Here is a 27,878-nt window from a genome sequence, read left to right as displayed (position 1 = left end):
AAGATGTACGATATACAATATACACGAGTGAAATCATGATTTGTGATGTCATATATACAGATGATATAATTTATATATGTTATACGGGCGGGTAATACCAGGTTATGTATGAAGACAAGCTATACCAGATGTACAACCTGTGTTTTATGTCTACATAACGCTATTGTATTAATTAAGTAACAGACAGTAGATATTATTCTAGAGATATTAGATGTAAAATGAAAGTATATAAATATATATAATATATCATATAATTACTTATGACGTCTTCCATACGTATAAGCGTTAATAGTAAAAGAAAACCAAGTCTCATTTTGGGAATGCACATTTTGGTATAACTGTAGAATATAAAATGTTTTACATTTCTGTAAATATTATAACCCTTTTTAGTTGAACAGTTTAGTTCGGTGGATGTTAAATGTAAATATAGAAACGTGTTTTATATTATTTTTGAAAGTCAACATAACGTCATGATTGCCTACGTAAGAAATGATGTAATTGTCGTGGAATAGTGCAATTTATTGACATAAATAATGTTTATACCCAGACAATGTGATCTGCCTTAATTGTTATACAATATAAGCGTCCTTAGTGGATCAATCTTGTAAAGGTGTACTGTTATTGTAATTGTAAGTATTATGTCAATGTATATATTCACTGTTGTTAAGTTATAGGCACGTTCTGTGTTAGAATGAATTAGTTCCATTAATTCTGAGAGCAAAGTATGTAAAATGAATAAAAAGAAAGTATGTGAGTGTCGGCAAGTGGTTTCGCAAGAACATTACACTGAATAATGGATGAAGGGAGAGCGAGAATAATGCATAGCCAGGGACAAGTGAAGCTATATTGAATCTCATCACCATCCAAAATAGTCTTGGTGAAATTTCTGTTTTGTACTTTTTCTGCCCATATGGATATAATGATCAAGAACTATTGCCTCTTTGCAAACAAATAAAATAATAACTTTTAAGCAGATTTTAGTTTTTAAAAGATAATCATATCATTTTTTATTTAACATTATTACTGTGGTTACTACACAACTGTCTTTTTCTTTAATGAAAATAGCATACAGACATGTTCTGCCTTCTAACGCTATAGCCGAAAACATTTGACCCGAAAAGCTATGGTTTAAGTATGTATCTTATTTCTCAAAAAATGGAGGTCGTGTTTTATGTAACATACCCGTATCATTAACTATCAGTTTGTAATACTGTCCATCTGATTTTTAGAAGTTAAGTAAACTTTATATATCATGACAAGCAAACGTTATAATTAGATTTGTTTTGTTATGCGTGTACGTGTGTCTAACCGTGATAACTAAATAAGATATAGCGTTGAATGTACGACCAGGTATTCATCGTTACTAAAGCGAATATCAGTAGCATACATCGATGTGCATTTGATATTTGCATTCATTTCACAGAAAGACCCATTGGTTCACGTTTCCGCTTATAAATATGATTATACATTTTTCTCCCCTTTTTAACAAAAAATAAAACGGAAAATAAAAAATTAATAAGAAAACGTTATAAAGAACCGCTTTATCTATCTGTTATCACAAGACCTTGTATTGTACATGTTATTTCGAAGTCTTTTGAGATATTCGAAATATGTAAATATATCTTGTAAATACTATATAGCCTATATTTATGATATATTTCCATGCTCATCAACGAATAGATATGCACATGTGTGGTAGCTGTGCTAAGTTTTAATGTGCGTATGGTTTATTTTCAAAACATTGAATTTAAAAACATGATAAAGGTACGTCTGGAGTTGTCAAGCAAAATTTATGTTAAGTGATGTAGAGATCATTTTATATGCATGTTGATAATAAATTTAGATGTAGAAATATATGGATGACATTTATACAATGTGATCAGATCTTGTATCATCACAATGACTAAATAGCTACGTTATATGTTAAGTGTTAAGGAGGAATTGATGGTATGCAAAATGGTTTCTTTACGTGTTTAGTTTTGTTGTTATTTTCTTTGTATTGTGTTTCATTCGTTGTGAAGCTGTTAATACTGATTGAATGAAATTCGTTTGGATATGATGATCATAACATTGTACATTGTATAAGCTGGTTAATGTCGATACAATGTGATGATATAAAGTAACATAGAGCGAAATTTATCATTTGTTTTTAGTTTTTTTCTAATGAACTGAATTGAAACATCTGGGTTACATGTGTACGATATATACTCAATATTCACTTTGTCGTGTTATGTAAGTTTGGAGTGACAAGGTCAACTTCGCTACCTTTACTATTAACAAAACAGACACGTAATTGCATCGAAAAAAATAACAAAAAAACAAAAAAAAACAAAAAAAAAAAAAAAAAAATAGAAACAAAGCAGACATGAACAAGTTTTTATTATTATACACGTTGAATAATGGATTACGGAGAAATCTCACGAAATCTTGATTTAAACTCCATAAAGGTATATCAGACAAAGGCATGAAAAATAAGACTCGGTGACCCGAAAGGTTAAACAGCTGACCTCAACAAGGTGACCACAAATTCCCCTCATACTCGTCCAATCTACATGCATTACACGATGTCAAAAAACCTACTTTACAGAATGTCTATCAGGCTTCTTGAAGACAAATGTTGATAAATAACAATAAGCTTGTAGTGACAAATTTGCTTCTTATATTTAAAATAATGCTATAAGAATGTGAAAATTAAAGATAGAAAATAACTGAATCTCACCTCAGGAATGTATTAAAAACCAGAGCATCAAATAAAAACAGCAACTCCGGACTTGTAATTAGGATGGATATTAATGCGTACAATCTAGTAGTTTTAGAACAGAATGAAATTGTTTAACATTCGTTATGGGTTGGCTGTCCGAATTTTCATCTTCGTTAGTGTATAAAATACATCTGAATTTTCACTATGTTGAGTTGGTGTGTCGGTTAAGTCAATGAACATGCTGTAACGCATCAGTGAACGTTAAAAGCAACCAATTCACCACATATTTACATTAAACATAAAGTAAAATAGTTTTCTCATACCGGGTTGGAATAGCGTTCAATTGAACAAACATCTTCCTGATAATTTTTGTTTTGTGATGACTCCTTGCTGTTGCCAACAGACTCAACAAAGAACGTAAAGAAAGGAATTCCACACAGAAATACTACCATACATCGCTTTCCATTTTATTTCTGAAATATCATTTAATCTACAGACATATGCTATTAAATACAATGATGCGCCACATTTACAACAAACCAAATTCTAAGACAAAATATGAACGAGAGTAAAATTTACTCGAAGATCCCTGGAAATGCCAAGGAAAATAGAACCAGCTGAAAGGGTCAGCAGCTTCTGTTTCATCTACGGTTCTCGCCATTTAGATCGTGGTCAACTTAAGTAAAAACAAATACGAAAATGCCAACATGTCAACAAAATCATAACAAAAAAAACTTAAGTGAATAAATCGAGGCAAAATATGATCAGAAAACAGATATATACAAAGACTCCTGAAAAATAAAAAAGGAGAAAATGAGCATGTATTTTAAGATCGATCGTTAAGCGCCTCCTGCTTCAGCGATGACAATGGTTATGTAAATCCTGGTCAATCTAAGTAAATAATATCACGTTCTCAATAGGCACAAGGTCACAACAACGGAGCATCAGACTCCACATCGCAAAAGGAAACATCATATTTCCCTATGAAATCATGATAACGACCATAATAAGTCCCCTTGATTTTAATCAAACTACAGCCTCGGCAGTCTCGGTTTTAGGTTTAATCATCAGATGTCGATATTTTTGCATGACAGTCGTGATATTGGGAATGTGCTTTTTCATTAACATTTGATTTTGAACATTAGTCTTTCAATGCCTGAGCATTATTTCTGTTTGTTTTGTATTTTGTGAACACAACATTTCGTGGATCAAGCGTACCTACGGATTCAACCTATACATGACCATAGCACTTTCCAATAGAAATTTAATTAACTAAAATATTAGCAAACAAAATTTTTAAAAAAAATCGTAGCATACAGTGTCCTTTTTTGACTTGTCAATGATGTTAAGACCAAAACACTTTATTAACGAACTATGAAATGCAGAATTGGTGATAACGGATTGCAACTACATACAAGTAAGCTAAAGGATCGTCAGTGGTTGTTATCACATTTGTCTTGCCATCACCGAATTCCAAACCCATTCTTCAGAGACTCTGTACAGTCTTCCTTGTACTTTGTTGAGACACCTAACAGGAATATACTATCTCCCTGATAATAGTTTTACCCCATTTCATCGATATGTATAACAAACATGAGGACAGATGGTTTACTATTACCTGAGTTTTACAAAACTGTCGCATTTGCCGTTGCGATATTTCATAGAAATCATATCGTCAACAAGGTGAGTTAAGGGTCTTTACCAAACAGGCCACGGTTTGAGTTTGAAATGGATGTAATTAGTTTATCATTCAGCTAGAACTTGTCAAAAAGTATTACCACTTTCCTTCCAACTGTAGAGTAAAGATAAGGAAATAAAATATTTGATAAACTTTGACGTTTTAGCTTATGTGATTCATCTTGACGCCACATCTCGAGTCCCTGAGCATCAGTCAGGTATAATGGACATTCTGATATCTTCCCATACTGATATTCCATATCAAGGTTGGATAGTGAAAAAAGAACATAAATTCTGAAGTGTTTTTTACCTGCGGAAGAAATCATTGACTGGTACAATTTACCACCTGCAAAAAATAAATTGCAAAATTCTGCAGTCATACGATCTCCGACTTGGAAAGTTAAAAACACTTGAAGACCTTTTCCATCAGTGAATTCCATTTACTTCTATAATAAATTGGTCTAAAACGACATGTATTTAGATTAATTGTCTAGGGATCACCCAGGATCATTATGATCCCTAACATCAAACTACCACGCGATACTTTTAAAACGATTCAGACAACATTGACAGTTCCCCCCAAAAAGAAATGGACCTAAGTGCCCTTGAAATGTAGATTTCCTATATGCATAATTCATTGTAAAATATACTCAATCTATTGATGGAAAGAGGGGCAGATCATACGGTAATCAAATTTACAGATTTGGTACGGCATCTTTAACCTTTCCATGTTTTTGGCCATGGAAAGTTTCTTTAAACTTTCATAAGTTGGTTCGGGAGGTTTTCCAGGAGAAGAAATAGATAATGTTATTTGTTTACGGACATACGATAGATGAAAGAAAACACACGCCGGACGCCAGGCGATCGCATTAGTCACTCTATACCTAGCAACATGAATACCGCTTCAAATAGTAACATTTTTAATAAGATGTTTATATGACATTCTCCAACATCCAACAAGCTGCATGCTTATATAGTGTAGAAATAGCAAATATCAATGAATTCAACACAGAGCTGAATGGTCATATACAAACGTTATCTCTTGCGTTAGTCATATTCGAATTCGACCACTTTCGTTAATGGAACAAAAACACCAATGCCAAGAGTATACATCTCACCTAAAGCTAAAACACAAAGAAACACTTGATTCGATGACAGTTTCTGGCGAAATTTATTTTTGCGCTGACGCAAATTTGTGCTTGCGGACATGTGTAAATGAATTGTCTAAAAATATGTAAAAATAACCAGGTAGCAAAACGTGTAAATAACACAAAATGCTAAAGGCGACGACAATTTTAGTCTAGTGAAGGAACCGCAGGGGACTTGGTTTAAATAAGAAGGGCGTTGAATTTTACTCTTAGTAGGCGAATCCATACTGTCGCTGAACGATGGATACCCTACCGGTCGTAAGTATTTGTTTTCTGTACATGAAACTCTATAGTCTCCATTGCATATGTTACATGATTCATTATAAGATTAAAGCTACAGTGCTTCAGCATCATTGTCTTACATCAGTAATTAGTCATAAGGATAAACATTGTCTTGTTCATGAAACATTGAATTAATTGCAAAAATCAAAATCTGTATTCAGGCACGTTTAAGATCAACTGTTAAAAAATATCTAAATATTTTCGTGACTTAATGAACATCACTGCGGCTCTTTATCACAAACGATAAATCGGATTTGTATAACTACTTTATTGTATAAACCTCCCGCAAATTCATTTCACCTTTATTCACACGACGGTTACCGTCGATAAAGCATACTTTGTTCACTCTTCTGAAACACAACATTGTGAATGAAGAAGTATGTTACTTGTATCTATCATATGGTCTCATTTATTATGAGTTTGAATGTTTTTGCTACTATGTTTGTGTTCTCTTTGGGATTTTGTCGACTCCTTGTATATGTCCTAAAATGTTGTTTAATGGTAATATACATGTACTCAAATGTTTAGCTAAAGGACAGCTGATGTACTTAATTTTGAATTAATTATTTATTTACTTAGTTTTGTCATTAATTGCATTTTGTTTAATATGCACAGGGATGAAGGTTATAAGAAAGGCTTAATGTATGTATCAGAGAGTCGGGTTGGAATAGTTGATGTAAGTCTTAATGCAAATGATTATTCCATTAACCCGATCAATTAAAAAGTCTTTGACAATCAACGGTTGTCACATACCTCGTGTGTGAACTAGTTAGCGCCAGAAGAGATCGCTGATTCGGAAGGGCAAATGTCATTTAGATATTCGATATGTCATATCTATTGGTTTTGAGCTAGCAAATTGAAAGGTAGATACAGCAAAGTAAAAAATTGTTTAATTATTCTAGGACTCGTCGATGATGCTTCAAAGCTAAATTTTGAATCTTTGGAGGCACCTGAGAAAAATCCAAATTTGTCTGTTGTTGAGGCGTTATCAATGACCACATATAAATGTGTTAACATTTTGATTTGTTTAAGGCCCTGACTATATTGCTGGTGTTCTGTTACGGTGCTTTGGCTATTGACTATATTAACGAGCACGTGATTCTATACGGCTACGATCAATCAAGTGGAGATGGACCGGCTGGTCAAGGCTATGGCTTCATACCTCCTTCCCCTCACAACTGCGAACACCTGCCTATCGATACAACACCGATGAACTGTCGCGATTTCATAACAAAAATACCAAGAACTTCTAGCTTTTTATATTTTATGTAAGATATATACCTATATCTAGACAAAATAACTCAATACTCAGATAAATATTACGTCTAGCTTTTAAATAATTTCTGTTGTGTTCATATTTTTTGTCGGGTTCAAAAAGTTATTTGAATTGTATTTCAATGTTTTAAACTTGCTTTGTGTTGCATGTTATGTTCAAAAAGGGTATTTTTAGGTTTAGACGTATCAATATTAATTTGAAATTTCATCAACGATTCATAATTAACTGTTTATGTGTTATAATACAGAAAAGAATCATCTAAGAAGGACAAAATGACTCTAAAAAGTGTGGTTGAATGTATTGTTGTGTTGTCCTAATGGAAACAGGCATGTATTGGAACTTCCGATACATTATGTTTCCATATCAAATGTATCTATTGACATCAACCCTACCTTTGTTTCCATATCCCTTTTAGAGATGTAATGCACTACCTACTGTACTACGTAGACGACTATTACTTTCTGAAGGTCGAACTGAAGCAGATTCCTCTACCACCAGTGCTTCCAGATCAAGATTCGTATGTATTTCATTTGCAAATCCCCCCCTCCCCCCCCCCCTTTTTTTTTTTTTAAGTAATTGATAGAAACGTTATCTCAAAGCTTTAGCTCCATTTCATCATTAACAGTTATCGGCGGACTAGAAAACAAAATGGTGTGTGGAAAGATAATTATTTTAATGAAATTATATAACATCAGTCACTATGATCTATTTTTTTTAAATTGGACACTAAGGATATAGAGACAGAATTGATAATCTCCTATTAGAAGTTCTTATGGACATATCATTCCTTTACAGCACACGACGTGAGTGTCAGACACAAACTAGACGATTGCTCGGATATTGGCGTGACTACGGCGAGCTCTGCTGGATAGTGTGGGCCGGAAGACAAAATGTGCTTTGTGCAGAATGCACTAGGTTAGTGTTATTTTTCCCTGACTTTTAACAAATAGAAATATGTTTGCTATGAACCGCTGTAATATGCTTCAAGTAAAAACACGTCTTGTCATAAACGATACTCCATGATATTTACAGGGAAAGAGTTCCTTTTGAACCCCCCACCCAAAATGAATGCCAGTAGGCTATTATAAGTATCTAAAAAGGTGTATTTTAAGGGGTACCAAGAAAAATTGGGGCATGGTCTTAAAATTAACCCTTTCAGACACTTGTATTATATTTACCAGGTATAATAACCCATTGGTAGCCACTTTGGGTGGAGGGTTCAAAAGGAACAAGTGTATATTATATATAGCTGTAATTTGTATGATGTACTAAAAGTATTTGCTAAAAGGTTTTTTCCTATTCTTGTTATTGTTTTTTTAGTGAATACTGCTGCAGGGAATTCAACCAAACCGACCCAACACACGTATTGCCCCCAACGAATATTTGCAAGCCTGGTGGCCATACTGTCCAAAAGTTTATCGTATTTTGTGCTGACCTGTATGGAGATCCCTATGACGGGTACTTTGCCCTTAAATACACAACACTGCCGTCATGTTGTGAATGCAAAGCTAACATTTGTAAATTGTAAGGCCTCCTTGGGCGTGCCTTGTCGTGTTCTATAATGCTTTGGCTATTGTTCTTTGAAAAGTGTAGTAAGAAGTGTTTCGATATGTTGATAACAAATGCAGGCTTTGGATATGGGGCCTTTTTCAGCCATATAAAAACGATATTTAGATAAGTATACAAAAAAAATATTGATTAAAGCTCCAGATGTCAGATTGTATTTTAAGCAAAACGTTATTATGTACTGAAAATTCTTTTTTATGATACAGGCTTGGTACAAATATGTTCTAGGCATCGCAATCGTGTATTTTGTTTTTTTTATTCATCTCACGCAACAAAATAATTATACAATAATTAAGTCGTACGGTGCTTACGTATGAAACATACTGAATAAGACGATTAACCTCTGTGTTTTAGTCACGATAAGACAATGCGTTCGGCCACGGCAAATGGCGAGACATACCGATTTTGAATCCGCATATTATCATGTTTTAAAGCTGGACAAACCTTCATTTGGCATTATACGTTTATTGTAAATAAAATTATCACAAGAAACCCAAACTGTTTCATTTTTTATTCTATGTATTTACAGTTATCATATTGTCATATAATATATTGTATGATTCTATAATATACATACATACATACATACATACATACATACATACATACATACATACATACATACATACATACATACATACATACATACATAATACATACATACATACATACATACATACATGCATACAAACATACATACATGCATACATACATACATACATATGTTAGTACCATCCGCTAGTTACGCCATGTTTCCTTATCAATTTGAGGTTTCTACCTTACAATTCTTGACCTTGGGATGAAAGATTTAAGGATTTCAGAATAATTCTATATCTTGTTCTTAAAATCATCAATATTATTTTACTCGAGATTGGATATCAAAACACAGGGGAATTGTGTTCAATGTCACCAATCGTATATTAGTACAAACACGGTTTGATTAAGCGAGTCCGAATTTGTATTGTTTAATACAGACAGTCCAAGGAGAGAAAAGAAATCATAGATATGACAAAAGTGTGATAGTATATTAATATATTTATGTACAGAGGGTAAAGAGATTTATTTAGACCGTCGCATATATATCGAACAGGTAACTAAAATACCAACGCTTTATCTACCACAGACTGGCTACCAGTCCCTAGGTTGCTGTTAGAAAAATATTATCTCTTTCAATAGTTTTTTTAAATATCTGAGAGACCAAGAAAAGAAAACTATTTTTTTATGATGTTTATCTTCTAAAGATAATGACCAATCTAGATATTCTGCCTCAGTTGTTGCATTCATTAACTTCATTTGTATCAGTACGCATCGAAATGACTTCGTCCTTTTTTCTACAAAAGAGAGTTACCCTTGTGTGGAACATTTTTTTAGTGGAGTTATTTTAATAAAAATGTACCAGGGAACTCAGCAACCAATTAAGTCTCTAAATAAGAAAATAAAATAAAAAAAAAATTTTTTGTTTACTTTATAGATGTAGTGTATATTATCTCACTGTCCATTAGAAGGCCAATTTGCGAAACATATACAGCATCATAATCTTAATTCATACCTCGGTTTCCTTATACATGTTCAGACGAAAGACATGGAGTAGTGTGACAAGTTGTCCGATGGCTTAAGACAAACGATTAAACGTTGAACTTACCGTCTTGTATGTCGCATAATTGATTTCGATTATTCATTCAGGAAATAGTCTATGGAAATATATTTCGATTACTGATCTATCATACATGTTAACTACTATGTAAGATTTTCCGATATGTTGTGATAGCCCCAGGTAGGTTATCATCTCTGTACTATTTAGTTCGACACCTTACTCAGATATGTTTGGACATGGTAACAACTTGAAATAAATACAGAAAGTGGAGACTACAAGCTAGATATAGATGATGATGACAACAAGCTAAATACAGATGATGATGACTACAAGCTAGATATAGATGATGATGACAACAAGCTAGATACAAATGATGATGACTACAAGCTAGATACAGATGATGATGACTACAAGCTAGATACAGATGATGATGACTACAAGCTAGATACAGATGATGATGACTACAAGCTAGATACAGATAATGACTATAAGCTAGATACAGATGATGATGGCTACACGCTAGACATATATGATAATGACTACAAGCTAGATACAAATGATGATGACTACAAGCTAGATACAGATGATGATGACTACAAGCTAGATACAAATGATGATGACTACAAGCTAGATACAGATGATGATGACTACAAGCTAGATACAGATGATGACTACAAGCTAGATACAGATGATGACTACAAGCTAGATACAGATGATGAATACAAGCTAGATACAGATGATGACTACAAGCTAGATACAGATGATGATGACTACAAGCTAGATACAGATTGTGATGACTACAAGCTAGATACAGATGATGACTACAAGCTAGATACAGATTGTGATGACAACAAGCTAGATACAGATTGTGATGACAACAAGCTAGATATAGATGATGACTACAAGCTAGATACAGATTGTGATGACAACAAGCTAGATACAGATGATGACTACAAGCTAGATACAGATTGTGATGACTACAAGCTAGATACAGATTGTGATGACAACAAGCTAGATATAGATGATGACTACAAGCTAGATACAGATGATGACTACAAGCTAGATACAGATGATGAATACAAGCTAGATACAGATGATGACTACAAGCTATATACTGATGGTGATGACTACAAGCTAGATACAGATGATGATGACTACAAGCTAGATACAGATGATGATGACTACAAGCTAGATATAGATGATGATGACTACAAGCTAGATAAAGATGATGACTACAAGCTAGATATAGATGATGATGACTACAAGCTAGATACAGATGATGACTACAAGCTAGATACAGATGATGATGACTACAAGCTAGATACAGATGATGACTACAGGCTAGATACAGATGATGATGACTACAAGCTAGATACAGATGATGACTACAAGCTAGATACAGATGATGACTACAAGCTATATACTGATGGTGATTACACGCTAGATACAGATGATAATACTAAAGGCTTGATACAGATGATGATGACTACAAGCTAGATATAGACGATGACTACAAGCTAGATACAAATGATGATGACTACAAGCTAGTTACAGATGGTGATGACTACAAGCTAGATACAGATGATGATGACTACAAGCTAGATATAGATGATGATGACTACAAGCTAGATAAAGATGATGACTACAAGCTAGATTCAGATGATGATGACTACAAGCTAGATACAGATGATGACTACAAGCTAGATACATATGATGATGACTACAAGCTAGATACAGATGATGACTACAAGCTAGATACTGATGATGATGACTACAAGCTAGATTCAGATGATGATGACTACAAGCTAGATACAGATGATGACTACAAGCTAGATACAGATGATGATGACTACAAGCTAGATATAGATGATGACTACAAGCTAGATACAGATGATGATGACTACAAGCTAGATATAGATGATGACTACAAGCTAGATACAGATGATGACGACAAGCTATATACTGATGGTGATTACACGCTAGATACAGATGATAATACTAAAGGCTTGATACAGATGATGATGACTACAAGCTAGATATAGATGATGACTACAAGCTAGATACAGATGATGATGACTACAAGCTAGATATAGATGATGATGACTACAAGCTAGATATAGATGATGACTAAGCTAGATATAGATGGTGAAGACTACAAGCTAGATACAAATGATGATGACTACAAGCTAGATACAAATGATGATGACTACAAGCTAGATACTGATGATGTTGACTACAAGCTAGATACTGATGATGATGACTACAAGCTAGATACAGATGATGATGACTACAAGCTAGATACTGATGATGATGACTACAAGCTAGATACAAATGATGATGACTACAAGCTAGATATAGATGATGATGACTACAAGCTAGATACAGATGATGATGACTACAAGCTAGATACAGATGATGATGACTACAAGCTAGATACAGATGATGAATACAAGCTAGATACTGATGATGATGACTACAAGCTAGATATAGATGATGATGACTACAAGCTAGATACTGATGATGATGACTACAAGCTAGATACAGATGATGATGACTACAAGCTAGATACTGATGATGATGACTACAAGCTAGATACAGATGATGATGACTACAAGCTAGATACAGATGATGACTACAAGCTAGATACAGATGATGATGACTACAAGCTAGATACAGATGATGACTACAAGCTAGATACAGATGATGATGACTACAAGCTAGATATAGATGATGACTACAAGCTAGATACAGATGATGACGACAAGCTATATATTGATGGTGATTACACGCTAGATACAGATGATAATACTAAAGGCTTGATGCAGATGATGATGACTACAAGCTAGATACAAATGATGATGACAACAAGCTAGTTACAGATTGTGATGACTACAAGCTAGATACAGATGATGATGACTACAAGCTAGATATAGATGATGACGACTACAAGCTAGATGATGATGACTACAAGCTAGATACAGATGATGACTACAAGCTAGATACAGATGATGATGACTACAAGCTAGATACAGATGATGATGACTACAAGCTAGATACAGATGATGACTACAAGCTAGATACAGATGTTGATGACTACAAACTAGATACAAATGATGATGACTACAAGCTAGATACAGATGATGACAACAAGCTAGATATAGATGATGATGACTACAAGCTAGATACAGATCATGATGACTACATGCTAGATATAGATGATGAAGACTACAAGCTAGATACAAATGATGATGACTACAAGCTAGATATAGATGGTGAAGACTACAAGCTAGATACAAATGATGATGACTACAAGCTAGATACAAATGATGATGACTACAAGCTAGATACTGATGATGATGACTACAAGCTAGATACAGATGATGATGACTACAAGCTAGATACAGATGATGATGACTACAAGCTAGATATAGATGATGATGACTACAAGCTAGATACAGATGATGACTACAAGCTAGATACAGATGATGACTACAAGCTAGATACTGATGATGATGACTACAAGCTAGATATGGATGATGATGACTACAAGCTAGTTACAGATGGTGATGACTACAAGCTAGATACAGATGATGATGACTACAAGCTAGATATAGATGATGATGACTACAAGCTAGATACAGATGATGACTACAAGCTAGATACAGATGATGATGACTACAAGCTGGATACAGATGATGATGACTACAAGCTAGATATGGATGATGATGACTACAAGCTAGTTACAGATGGTGATGACTACAAGCTAGATACAGATGATGATGACTACAAGCTAGATACAGATGATGATGACTACAAGCTAGATACAAATGATGATGACTACAAGCTAGATACTGATGATGATGACTACAAGCTAGATACTGATGATGATGACTACAAGCTAGATACAAATGATGATGACTACAAGCTAGATACAGATGATGACTACAAGCTAGATACAGATGATGATGACTACAAGCTAGATACAGATGATGACTACAAGCTAGATACAGATGATGATGACTACAAGCTAGATATAGATGATGACTACAAGCTAGATACAGATGATGACGACAAGCTATATATTGATGGTGATTACACGCTAGATACAGATGATAATACTAAAGGCTTGATGCAGATGATGATGACTACAAGCTAGATACAAATGATGATGACAACAAGCTAGTTACAGATTGTGATGACTACAAGCTAGATACAGATGATGATGACTACAAGCTAGATATAGATGATGACGACTACAAGCTAGATAAAGATGATGACTACAAGCTAGATACAAATGATGATGAATACAAGCTAGATACAGATGATGATGACTACAAGCTAGTTACAGATGGTGATGACTACAAGCTAGATATAGATGATGACTACAAGCTAGATATAGATGGTGAAGACTACAAGCTAGATACAAATGATGATGACTACAAGCTAGATACAAATGATGATGACTACAAGCTAGATACTGATGATGTTGACTACAAGCTAGATACTGATGATGATGACTACAAGCTAGATACAGATGATGATGACTACAAGCTAGATATAGATGGTGAAGACTACAAGCTAGATACAAATGATGATGACTACAAGCTAGATACAGATGATGATGACTACAAGCTAGATACAGATGATGATGACTACAAGCTAGATACAGATGATGATGACTACAAGCTAGATACAGATGGTGATGACTACAAGTGATGATGACTACAAGCTAGATATAGATGATGATGACTACAAGCTAGATATAGATGACTGACTAAGCTAGATATAGATGACTACAAGCTAGATATAGATGGTGAAGACTACAAGCTAGATACAAATGATGATGACTACAAGCTAGATACAAATGATGATGACTACAAGCTAGATACTGATGATGTTGACTACAAGCTAGATACTGATGATGATGACTACAAGCTAGATACAGATGATGATGACTACAAGCTAGATATAGATGGTGAAGACTACAAGCTAGATACAAATGATGATGACTACAAGCTAGATACTGATGATGATGACTACAAGCTAGATATAGATGATGATGACTACAAGCTAGATACAAATGATGACTACAAGCTAGTTACAGATGGTGATGACTACAAGCTAGATATAGATGATGATGACTACAAGCTAGATATAGATGATGGTGACTACAAGCTAGATATAGATGATGACTAAGCTAGATACAGATGATGATGACAACAAGCTAGATACTGATGATGATGACTACAAGCTAGATACAGATGATGATGACTACAAGCTAGATACTGATGATGATGACAAGCTAGATATAGATGATGATGACTACAAGCTAGATATAGATGACGATGCTTACAAGAAGGCCCTTCTGGTCTTGTTTCTCCAGTACTTTTTTCTTGCTTCTATATATAGATATTTCCTTTGATTATATTTTGCTCAAATTTTATCGAAGTAAAGTTTGAATTATGATAAGGAAGACATGTTGGTTACATTTTACACATCGCATTTGTTCTCTACACGTTTGTCATTTTTCAAAACCACATATTACTTAGATAACATAGATTATTCTCCTTTCAAAGTATAACTAATTCATTACAGCATCGAACAAATCCGGTTTGTTGTCTACAAAATTTACGTCAAGGTCTTTTCTTTTTCTTTTTCAACATCTGTTTTCAACATCTGCTTACGACATCTGCCATAGAAATCGTGATACAATGTATGGAGATCATGCTGAATATCGGATTTTGTATATTGCATAGTTCCAACTATAGTTAAGTCAATGATACGTGAATATGGATATTTTCTGGAAACCATAGTGTACTAACAATGTGCAATATGAGTATGTATCTGATATGTCTTCTTTCAAAGTTCATTATTCGACTGAAAAATAGAAGCTTGTGCACAACTTTTAGCATTGTGTACAAGTATTGTTCCTGATCTTTAATATGCCAACTAAAGACAGTTCATATGTTTTCTGAATCTACAGCGTTTAAAGATGTGTAAAGAATAGCAATCGACTGGTTAACAGTGTAAGACCTCCCTAATAAGTGCTGTTTTTTATTGTCATAAGGTTTAAAGTCCAGTTCTGTAGCGTGGCAAGGACATCTATTGTAACTATAATTAAATTCCTATCTAAAACGTGAATGTTTCTGTAAATGGTTCTGCAAACCATACTTAACGATGCTTGGATGCTCGGTGTATGTAAATCCTAATAAACCAATATTGCACAGGTTTCAGCACTCACACTAGACAATTCTAACACGTATTCACTAAACACATGTGATTATTAATATACTTTACAAATACTTTTAACCAACTTTCTTTCACAGCTTCTAGTTTTTGCAATCTCAACAATATTACAAGTCCTCTGTGATTTACTTCCGCCATTATTAGTATACTTTAAAAAACACAAACAAGAAAACAAAATACATGGTATTCATATACAATCGTAGGGAAGACCATGGAACAAAACGACGTTTTACGTCTATTCAATACTATATAGCAGAATACTCTAAGGAATAAAGCTGTGTAAAGGTCGATTCCAATTATTCAAAAAGCTTGAATGACTTCATATAAAGGTAACTCAGTCATAGAATGTATACAAGCTACAACTCCTCACTGGAGAGCTCCATTTACCCAACAACTTTGATAATGACCTGAACGGTATGTATAGTACACGAAGATTTGAGATTAAGAGCACATATGTGATGGTTATTGTTTTCGAGATTTTGCTGTAAGATTACAGTAGTGAGCACGCCCAAAATAAGGTTATCTTCTAATTCTGGTACATTTTCCTATATCGCATGTGATGATTTTCATATTATTTTGTTGGTATATTTTGGAAGAAATGTTTACCTTGTAATGTTGACCTTCAAGAATATATCTCTGCTTATATAAAATGTAGTATATCTATAGATATATAGCAATCTAATCCACGTGATTCAAAACAAAACCCTGATATCACATTAAAAATACTTTATTGCGACGTTTTAAAGCTGGACAATTTGGACAATATACAAATATTTTCATTTAAAATGACTGACAAATACAGCCTGAGAACCTAATGCATAGATAAGCATTTGTCACATCTTCTGCATGTACAGCACTGAGGAAACGTGTCATACCGGAGATAGAAATATCCGTTGAAAGGACTGGTAAAGTGCGCACAATAAACCCAATAACGATATCTTGCCCAGCCATCTTCGTAACAGACTGTTGTAGGACCGCAGCACGCAGCATCACTGAAGTGTACCAAACAGAAATTCGATATTAGCGTTTCACGTTTTGAAAAAAATTATAAAAAGTGTAAAGATGAAAATATATTATGCTTATTGTATGCCGGTAAGCTAACGGTTTATGCAACGAAAACACGTGTATTGTGTTATGTTTCTATACATTGTCATCTATTCATCCATAAATCATAGCGTTTAATGCATTTTGAATTCAACACAAGACACTTCCTGCGATGAAAATTACTTTTCAAGCCAATCAAATTAAATATAACGGAAATAGGATAATGATATGAATATTCATATTATATTTCGAAGGTCTATAAGTTATATTAGAGTTTAGAACACAATTGTATAAATGGGAAAACAATGGCAAAGGCAGTCACGCGTTCAATGTAATAGGAAGTATTATTTATCTGAAGGTGCTGATAAGTGTCATTTGACATGTTAAGATATTAGGCAACACTTAATTATGCTATTGATGCATAATGTATAATTAACAAGAAAAGTCATCCATTTTAAAATAGCTTGCATTCTGTATTTAAGAGTTAATGTTTCGGGTAAGATTAGCTATCTAATTTTATTCATTTTAAGATATTTTCTATTGATAAGTTAAATTTGGAAAAGGGACGTAGTAAATATAATGTGATATATAGATAAAATGTTGTCTCATAAATTCCTTAAGTATGTGCTTAGCTTCAGAACATAATTCTTGAAATCCTTTTAAGTGCATGGGATAACTCACTTGTCACATTTTGCTCTCCGGACATTCTGAAGGCCTGGCAGGACAATGTAGCAAAACGTAGCTGAACTTTCCCAAAAACCATAAAGTAACTCAGATTTTGTTTTACATGTGCTCCGCAGTCTGAAACATTTAAAACCACTTCATTCAGCATAACATTGATGCATTGCAAAATAAAACCAGCAGTCACTTTCTACTTTAATTACAGCAAATAATATTTCCGATGATTTTAGAGTGTCATACACACGCAAATACAAAGTGTATGTTTTTACAAAGGACGATCAAAGCCATCCTTTGTGAAAAGGCTTGGTTTAACAATACAAATAAAATACTCTATGAAGGCTTCGTAGAGCATAAAAATGTTACAGATTTCAAAACGAGTCTTTCGTCGATGATGATTTGTGTACATAATAAAATTGCATTTTCTGACATATAGATTTTAAATAATTAAAAGATCGACTAGAAATATGATACATGTGTATGAAAAAATATAGATTTCCTCACGTTATTGGTTCCTTTGGTGCAGGCTCAATGTCTTCAAGTGCCCATAGTTGGCCTCGAACGAACAAGAATTTATACGCCTCGATATCCGCCACCATTCTGTCGAAAAATACATATATAATATAAATATAGAACAAAATACATTTTTAAGCAAGAAATATCAACTATGTTTACGGTCCTTTTCAATTAAATACTTATTCTTAACTGAAATAATTCACTAATATAAAAGTTTTCTGCAACCGGTCTTATAAGTATTGAAGGTTTGTCTTCCTCAAACTCTTAACACTTACAAAAAAATAATAAGTATTGCAGAAACAACGTTATAAAAACATGACACTGGAACAAATCTTGCAACAGCAATAAGCTAAATCATTTCATGTGTTTTTTTATTTGATCTTTAGAAAACTTTGATGTTTTTATATCACATATATCCAATATGTACGAAGAGATTTTTGTTACCATGTTGTATCGTGTTATCCATGAAAAAAATATTACTAACTTAAATCGAGCAAAATCGCCATTCAGCTGCTTTTCAGTCACATAATCGATCTCGTTAATTTTGTAAGAATGGACATGGACAAACCAGCCGTAGGGACATGTATCGTCAGACGTATCCGGATGTGTTGACACTATCGTCAGAGTTGCAAAGGCAACTAGCAGAACCAAACTCAACTAAAATTCAAGATAGTAAAGAAATCAGTTAGAAAGTAGCGAGATAAGTCTTAATAAATTGTTTATCTAACGTCTAAGCAATCTATGCCATTTGTAAATGTTGTTTCATGAAGAGCAATATGAAATTACGATAAAAAGTTACTGCACAATATGAAATGAAAGCAAACGGAACATAAGCTAAAGATAGGAAAATTGATATAAAATGATCTAAGTCACATACCATCATGGTAGGCTTCCACAGCTGTTCTGATGATAGGTCCACCAGACACCAAACTGTACTGCTGACAGTCCTGCGACAAATCAGACAACGCTAGTGAATTCTGAAAAGAATATACCTGCATTTATGTGACGGAAGTAATGATCCCAGCGGGCGAGGAAAAAACGGAAGATGGGATTATGTTGAAAGTATGCCTCAAACGACCAAGTGATATAACGTTGTAAGTAACCAATGACGTTTAAATAGAAAATTGAACAAAAATAACTCAGTTGGTCAAACGCCAACTCCTCGCAGGTCCACATCAAGTGGTTAAGCATATATCCTTTTAAGTGAGAATAACATCGATCAATAACTTTACTGTGAAGATCGTATCTTTATGAATAATTATGAATGCTAATAAGTATGGTTTGGGGTAATGACACGTGTGCTTTTCCATGAGGTATTGACTTTTATGTGGTGCATCTTTATCAGTCCGATACAAATATATATTCTTTCAAACATATGTTATTATTTTGTAATGAATTTGTGATGATAAGGAGCAATATCAATATATTTTGAATAGTTGTTACCAGACATATATACAACTGCCATCATGCTTTTATTAATTTGCATGATAAATGCATTTTCTCATCTATCAAAGGTATTAGTAAATAAAAGTAAGTATTGATTGAACTTTTCATCAGCTCCATCAAGGGCGTAAATAAGCATTCAATCAAAATTCCAAAAAGGTTTTTTTCACTGAGAATTAACTGTACCTCATTTGTAGATGTATGGCTTTCTCTTTGCTTGACTTGGATATGTTACTTACAGCATGGTATATCTATAAGATGTTTTTAATCTAATATTCTCTTCTTCTCTTATTCTTAATCCGTTGCTTTGGTAAAGATAAGCTAGTTGTTTTACTTACTAAATAATCCAAAGATTTTCGATATTGCTAATGTAGGCAAAAAAGGGGGTTATGTCAAATATGATATATCTCCCAAACTCCATTTTTTTCTATCTCTCAAAAGTAACCCTAAACCTCACAATGTAGAAGGATAAATCCGTTTCCCTTACATTTATGACATGGCTGATTTTCTTGGATCTAAGATACTTATACATGCGTTATTTTGATTAAGGTTGAGAGGTATTTGGAATTTAATTGATCAGTTCCTAACAAACGATAACTTTAAGATTTAATCGTTGAATAATTTGTAATATCCTATGAAAAATGTCATTACATATTTACTTTGAGAGCATGTGAAACCAGAAAATAAGATACAAATTACCATAATCATATTCACACTAATGACTTGAAGAATTACACAAATTGATATTGTATTTCCTTAATCGTTCTATTTTATTAAGTAACTCATTAATTCATATTACTTTAATGTAAAATTTGTATAACTAATTCGTAGTGTAACGGTTGAGGTTACACCTATATCCTCCTATTCGGGGAACAGAATTAGCTTTACAGGCACCAGTATGTCAATATAACTCGCGTTTTCCTTTATTGCAAAATGTTTACCCCTCCTCTCCGGTTTGATTGACAGAATTAGGTACATTTGTCTTCATGGAATGCAAGTATACGTAATGCCGATAGGATTTCTCTACCAGAGCATCAGGAACTATTTTATTGCCGATTTAACTATCAAAGCATCTGAATATCCCCCTGAAAAAATAATCTCAAAGTGAAATCAGTTATGTAACCAGATATCTTTTATATCATAAAACAGGTATATGTGTTTAAAGGTAAAATTGTGTTATTATCTATCTAAGGTCCTCATTTTACTTAATGAGCACTTTCCAGTATGCATCACAGCTAAAAACCAAGTTTTACCAATATTAATTACGTTTTAAAATAAACGTTTTTAACTGTCTACTTCAATCTATAAACATTGGTATAGCCTTTTTATAACTTACGCTACTAAAATAGTCAAAGAGCTTCGGGCAAACATCATTATGTAGATTTCTCTAGTGCCAAAGGTTAGATAAAAACAGAGAAATCTTTATAATTGTTATAGGAATCCGTAGGTTATTCCACCATTGAAAGGTTTTTGAGATATTTTAAGCATTAGATTAAACTTATAAATCAGGTCTGGTTCATTTTGATAGGGCATGTTATAACCACCTTGGTCAGGAATGTCAAATGACTGCTGTTTTGCTACCAATATCATATTGTTGTTATAAAATATCCGAAGAAAAGAATGAAGAAGCATTCTATGGGAGTGATGTATGTTAAGGTAAGTTTGACTGTTTATATAGCAAATCTTGCATCCTTAACAGATAAACATTTCATCAATCAGTATCGTATTGACCTCTACCATCCGTGACTACTAATGTTAAGAGACCAGTATGTTTAAGTAGTATCGTTATAACCTATGTGAATAGGTAACTATTTCACGTGTTGTTGACAGAAAGATCCTTTGTAATCGATTTGCATTTGCATAGTCATTTTTAGACATTAATGTTCTTTAATTCTGGAAGACATACCAATCATAGGTGCACATTTGTAGCAATGGTTTCATTCAAGTAATATGAACGTGTATCGACTCCTGTATCTAATGGCTTAGGACACATTGGAAAGCATTCGGAAAATGTTTGAGGGCGCCATATCATCCAATGAACGAAAAGTCCGTTACTATGAGTATCTGACGTTTTCACATAAATATGCATTATTTATAATTACGTAACGAGTTTTTTTCCTTATGAAAACATTTTCAAGAGAAAGAACGATAGTTGCAGTTGTGTGAGTACATTCCTACGAGGGTGTTTTCGATTACTTGCACGACTTACTAACGGAGTCAAAGATGAGAATGAATAAATAGACTAATGTGCAAATATTTTGGACATATGTTCAAAATTCTGTTGCAAATAAACCATACTTACCCGTTTGAAAATGGTATTATATTCAACACAATAAAAAACAAATAAATTGAATATGTATGATGTATTTATATCATTCTTGTAAAATTTATAACGTTTCCCGCGGTATCATTAATCAAAAATTGATCGACATATTCTATCGGATTCTTATAACTATTATTATTTTTAACTAACAAAACATTTAAGTCGAACGAGATGAAAAGTCGATCGATCGACAGTAAAGCATCTTGCTTACAATTTAAAGTTTCACAACAGACTTTTCAAAATTTTTTTTTTACTTTTGATGAAATTGTTAAGGCGTGTTTAGTTTCATTTTTGTTATTTTACACAATTCTTTCGTAAATATGGATCATCAGAAGAATTGTTTCTCGTTTCGTGATCATTAAGTTTGCTTAGCGATTTCTGAATATTCAATAAGTAAATATTTTCGATACACGATTCCTTGGACATTTGTTTGGTTCTGAGAAATTTCTAATGAAGTAAATTTTACAACTTTACGATTATGCAACAAAAAAGTTTTGACGGAACTTTGTTGTGAGAGTAGCATTATATTTCGCGAAAGAGAAAACGTTTAAGCGAAAAATAATTTCAGTGTAAAACAAGTTATGAAAAGCGTGTAAGTGGCTCTACAGGCAGAAATCTACATACAGAAAATGTTACTTTAATATATCTTTTTATTATTTGTGATTTTTGTCCATAGTTTGTACTTATAATGTAAACTGTTTTAGATATGTACTAGTTCTGAATATAAATAATGCAATTCAGCAATTCAGCGTTAAATATAGTATAAAAAATCTTAAGTAAACGCTGTGTGTACAAAAACTACAACTCCGTAATGAATGTGTCAAAGTATACTGCATATGGCATTAGACAAGATAAAAATCATTCAAAGATGTAGCAAAGCTATTTTAAAGTTTCCTTAGGCAAGTGTATAATGAAGAAATATATTAGATGGTTTAAGCATTTAAGGCATTCAAAAAATGGACACTTCTTTCTACAATAATGTGAATTCAAAATAGTCCCATATTAAGTTAGTGATTATCACACTCAAAACATCTTGTAATAAAATACTATACATTAAAATATGATATCCAGTGAATTTGCCCATTTAATATTTTTGGCGTATATGTCATTAGAATGATATATCAAGGGCTATAGTGCATTGGCTAAGACAGTAACAAACCGATTGTGTTGTCATAAGATGGAGGATGATTTTATGTCATTTACTAAAAACAGAGCATTTTAAGGCTGCCTTTATTTGAATTTTTTTCTTTTTTTTTTTTTAACTTTAAAACATACAAACATCACATAAATATAATGAAAATAATTGAATATGAATAAAATAATATATCAAACCAATTTATCGTTTTTATATGGACAGTTATAGCTATCACATAGAAGTTGATTTTATCGATGTATCGATCGATTGATATGTTATATTGTCCATTCCTCTCTATTATCATCTTACACTGCAGGTGATGAGGACGATATTGCTTATTACTTTCGTATTAGTTGGAATAAGTGACGGAACCTGGGTTTCGTTTGGAACGACGCCTGACGGTGCGACAGACTTTGATCCTGACGACCCAAAACCAGATCTTGATAACGAACCACCGCCACCATCTACTACCACGCCTACAACTACCACTACCACGCCTACAACTACCACTACCACGCCTACAACTACCACTACCACGCCTACAACTACCACTACCACGCCTACAACTACCACTACCACGCCTACAACTACCACTACCACGCCTACAACTACCACTACCACGCCTACAACTACCACTACCACGCCTACAACTACCACTACCACGCCTACAACTACCACTACCACGCCTACAACTACCACTACTACACCAACAACTACCCCAACTACACCGACAACTACCCCCACTACACCGACATCTACCCCCACTACACCAACAACTACCCCCACTACACCAACAACTACCCCCACTACACCGACAACTACCACTACCAAGCCATTAAGTACCACAAGTACAGTTAAACCTCCTCCTCCTTCGGACTGCGATATCGAGCTAGATAATGAATGCTTGAAACCCAAACAACATTTATGGGAACTCCCAGAAACGAAGGAACTTCTTATATTCAAGTGAGTTTATCATCGTTCCTACCTACATGCCCTTTTCTGACCAATAAACATTTCGGGATATTTATATAAAATCCTTAATAGTCAATTATGTTTTAATTTTCTTAACATAATAAACTGGCATATTTTCAATAGATATGTCAAACGAAAATGTATCTGAAATATCGTTTATATTTGTAGTGTTGTCGATACTACTCTGTGTAATTACAGCTGTAAATTATATTGTATTTGTTACACTAGTAGGTAATAGATTTAATATCTTCATCACTTAGATGCCATACTACTTAAGTAGCGATCCTGTGTTTCGCGAGAGACCGATACCACCGTCTCTTGCTTTTACTCATTGGTAATATTGACTGTACTTTAGCAAATCTTTCGATAGAAGATACACCAAAAGCATCACTGACATTTGAATTTCGATATCATTAACAATTGAATATGTAATGTGGTGTATAATTATATTCAAATTCTGATATCATTAATACTTGAACGTGTATTCTAAGTTGGCCATGTTCAGGCAGAAAAAGATATAGTTAGCAATTAAGCCTGCGAACGAATACAAGGACAATCTCTCGTTTCTGTGAGGCAATGTGTCATCAACAAAAATAAAATTTTATTTACAATGGCTCATTCATAAATTCTGTTTCTGAAACAAACCACAATATCTCACAGCATTACATTAAGAGCTATAAAGTGTAAAATTTCTAAAGCATAACTTATTCAAGTTCAAATAATTTGCCGGACATTTTAGACATTGGTGTCAAACAGTTTTCAGTGATTGACTTGTGAACTGGTTGTATAAAATGGTCAGAAAATAGCGATGATCAGCAAAGTAATAGCACCACACCTTACAAAACCTACAGAGAAAATCCAAATACTGAGGGCTTGGGTACTGTTCGTCCTAAATTGGCGATTGCCGTCCATGAAACAGAAAATATTTACTCTACCAGAACACATGGTCATATTCTCCTTTACTGCTTAAGGATTCTACTTGCAGATCTTTCTTCTGTTCTTGTATCGGATTCAATTTTCAACTATGATTTTGTGGACACGCGTGTATTTTCATTAATGTTATCGAATCATTATATCTAGTACTTTTTCAAGATCCACACTCAAACCTCGTTACCTCGAACTAGATGAGACCATAGGAAAAATTTCGAGATAACCTAATATTTGATTGATGTGAGAATGTTTTGTGTAAAGTTAGACAGGAACAACGAAACTCTTCTAATTAAACGGAGTCTTAGATAATAAGAGTTCGACTGTAATACCAAAAACAGAGAGGAGAAATGCAAAGTTTTAATGAATGTGTAATTATGTAAAAGAAAATGATGTAGGGAAGTAGCTGTGACATAACTCAAGAGAACTCGTAAATCATTAATGAGATTTTTTTTATCGTAAAATGTAATCCCTGAAATAAGTATTATTCTAAGGTATGGTTTTATATGTTGCTTCAGAATACGTCTCCGGAATGCACTGATTTTGGATAAACAAGCTAAACAGTTCCTCTTACAAATACCCGGGAGCTCAAGCGATGACGAGGCGGATACTAAATGTAAATTTGACGCGTCCAATGGGAGGTATGTTTAACATGCTGAAATGCACACTTGACTGATGTATGTTTAGTCATGTCAAGATTATCAAACTCAATAGGGATTGTATATTAAATAATTAGGATATTAAAAAACTGTAAAAATGATTTTCAAGATAAATTAAGACTGCTCAGAACTTATGTCGTCAGTAATATGTATTTGTATTGAAGCACATTTCAGTACTGCTATCGAACAAAGTTACTTACCAGCTTCCAAATGACAATGAGATCGCGTAATCATATCCAGTCAATTGTTTCAATCTGTTGACAAATTGCACGTAAAAGAGCTATTCAATTGGTTTACATACTACATGCTTTTTTTCAGTGAAAGCAATAAATGTCCCTTTCAACAGAAGAAATTACTTGGATTTTGGAGAAGCTGGAATGAGCTGTGTATAGTGGTTTTCCCAAACTTACAGAACGTTACATTCGTTCTCTGTGAAAGGAGGTGAGTATTTTTGTTGAGAGGCATGTGATGATCCAACGAAACATATTTTTTGCACATTGAAAATTCTTAACAAATTCGTATTATTTGTCCAACAATTAAACGCAGTGACGAACACTGGATTTGGATGATAAGAGATATATCATTTGATAACACTTCGGCCAATTAGCATGTGAGTTTTACATTGTATCTATGGTGCAAAAGAAAGTAGCAATCGACTATTCGAAGTCGACCAGGCTTAGAAATGGTATCATTCGCACTGAAAGTGTACACAATTTCAAGCATAGCTGTTCGCGGTTATCGATTGCTGTCGGTTTCAGACCCTTGGCAGAGTTATTGCTGGTTGTAGGTAACTCCAATATTTTAACATGTTGAATTAAAATAGTACGATGACGTCTTCAAAATCTTAGGAAACCATCAAATAAAAATCAAGTCGTTTTTGTGTTATTGAATAAATTCCTCGTGAAACTACTGTAACCCAACATTCTTTCGCGTGAAATTTATTTTCACGAAGTATTCGTCGTGAATTAAAACGTTGATAATGATAATCGAATTATGTGTCCTAAATTTACATTTAATGAACATACAACTATGACGGTTTTTTTTTTAAATATATGATTAAATTCAAGGCCGAAGAAAATCCATTTTCTTCGGTTCAGAGGGGCTTGTTATTGGCTGATGAATTGTTTGAATTCTATGACTGGGTCACTTCTATACGAAGTCATGTAATATATTAAATATCTGTTAGCTTTCAACTTTTTTCGCTCTATAGACAGGTCACTATTGACCTCAAATCCTCAAAAGTCCTAGCGACCGGATATAAGGCTCCATACGGGGTTGGAATGACGACCATGCAAATTAGCAATGCGGAATGATATAAACATGCGGAAGGGAAGAAAATCGCCGCGAACTCGACATGTTACTGAAATCTCGTGAACAAGTCACTGGAATCAAACTTGGTTTTCTTTTTTCTTTTTCGTTTAAAGGACTGTTTCACAAAATTTATATTGAGAAATGAAACAGAATGACACACACAAAATTATCACCTTTGTTGCCTTTTTTTTTTTTTTTTTTTTTTTTGCCTTATATGAAACTCGCTGTTTATTATATTTTATTGAGTTTCAGTTATTTAAGAGAAAACATAGTTTCGAGAAATATATATAGTGATATATTGAATATTATTTTGTCAATGGAGATATAATTTAGAAATCAACATTTAGAGTTCAACTTTATACTGTTCTCTTTGAACTCAG

At 33.5% G+C, this 27,878-nt stretch overlaps 3 protein-coding genes across 3 annotated transcripts; 2 read left to right on the top strand and 1 right to left on the bottom strand.

The window, feature by feature from the left end:
• Positions 1 to 6,415: 6,415 nt before the first annotated feature.
• Positions 6,416 to 15,440, top strand: LOC132558331 (uncharacterized). The gene is made up of 7 exons (XM_060222878.1): positions 6,416 to 6,484; positions 6,841 to 7,076; positions 7,500 to 7,601; positions 7,880 to 7,999; positions 8,405 to 8,601; positions 13,349 to 13,516; positions 15,319 to 15,440. Exons 1-7 carry the CDS (start codon positions 6,416 to 6,418, stop codon positions 15,438 to 15,440), a joined length of 1,014 nt encoding a protein of 337 aa, XP_060078861.1.
• A 1,861-nt stretch (positions 15,441 to 17,301) lies between these two features.
• On the bottom strand, positions 17,302 to 20,415 carry LOC132558330 (uncharacterized). Its single transcript, XM_060222877.1, has 6 exons — positions 20,411 to 20,415; positions 19,606 to 19,675; positions 19,213 to 19,385; positions 18,717 to 18,812; positions 18,216 to 18,335; positions 17,302 to 17,482 (listed from the first exon to the last, which is right to left on the bottom strand). Exons 1-6 carry the CDS (start codon positions 20,413 to 20,415, stop codon positions 17,302 to 17,304), a joined length of 645 nt encoding a protein of 214 aa, XP_060078860.1.
• A 3,533-nt stretch (positions 20,416 to 23,948) lies between these two features.
• LOC132558329 (mucin-2-like) lies at positions 23,949 to 27,500 on the top strand. Its single transcript, XM_060222876.1, has 4 exons — positions 23,949 to 24,592; positions 26,047 to 26,169; positions 26,506 to 26,628; positions 27,398 to 27,500. Exons 1-4 carry the CDS (start codon positions 23,949 to 23,951, stop codon positions 27,498 to 27,500), a joined length of 993 nt encoding a protein of 330 aa, XP_060078859.1.
• The last annotated feature ends 378 nt before the right edge of the window (positions 27,501 to 27,878 follow it).

The sequence above is a fragment of the Ylistrum balloti genome, unplaced genomic scaffold, assembly GCF_031769215.1.
Source record: "Ylistrum balloti isolate Yb309-2 unplaced genomic scaffold, AGI_CSIRO_Ybal_v1 Utg370780, whole genome shotgun sequence".
Classification (NCBI taxonomy): Eukaryota; Metazoa; Mollusca; class Bivalvia; order Pectinida; family Pectinidae; genus Ylistrum; species Ylistrum balloti.
This window is presented reverse-complemented; position numbering and strand designations above follow the sequence as displayed.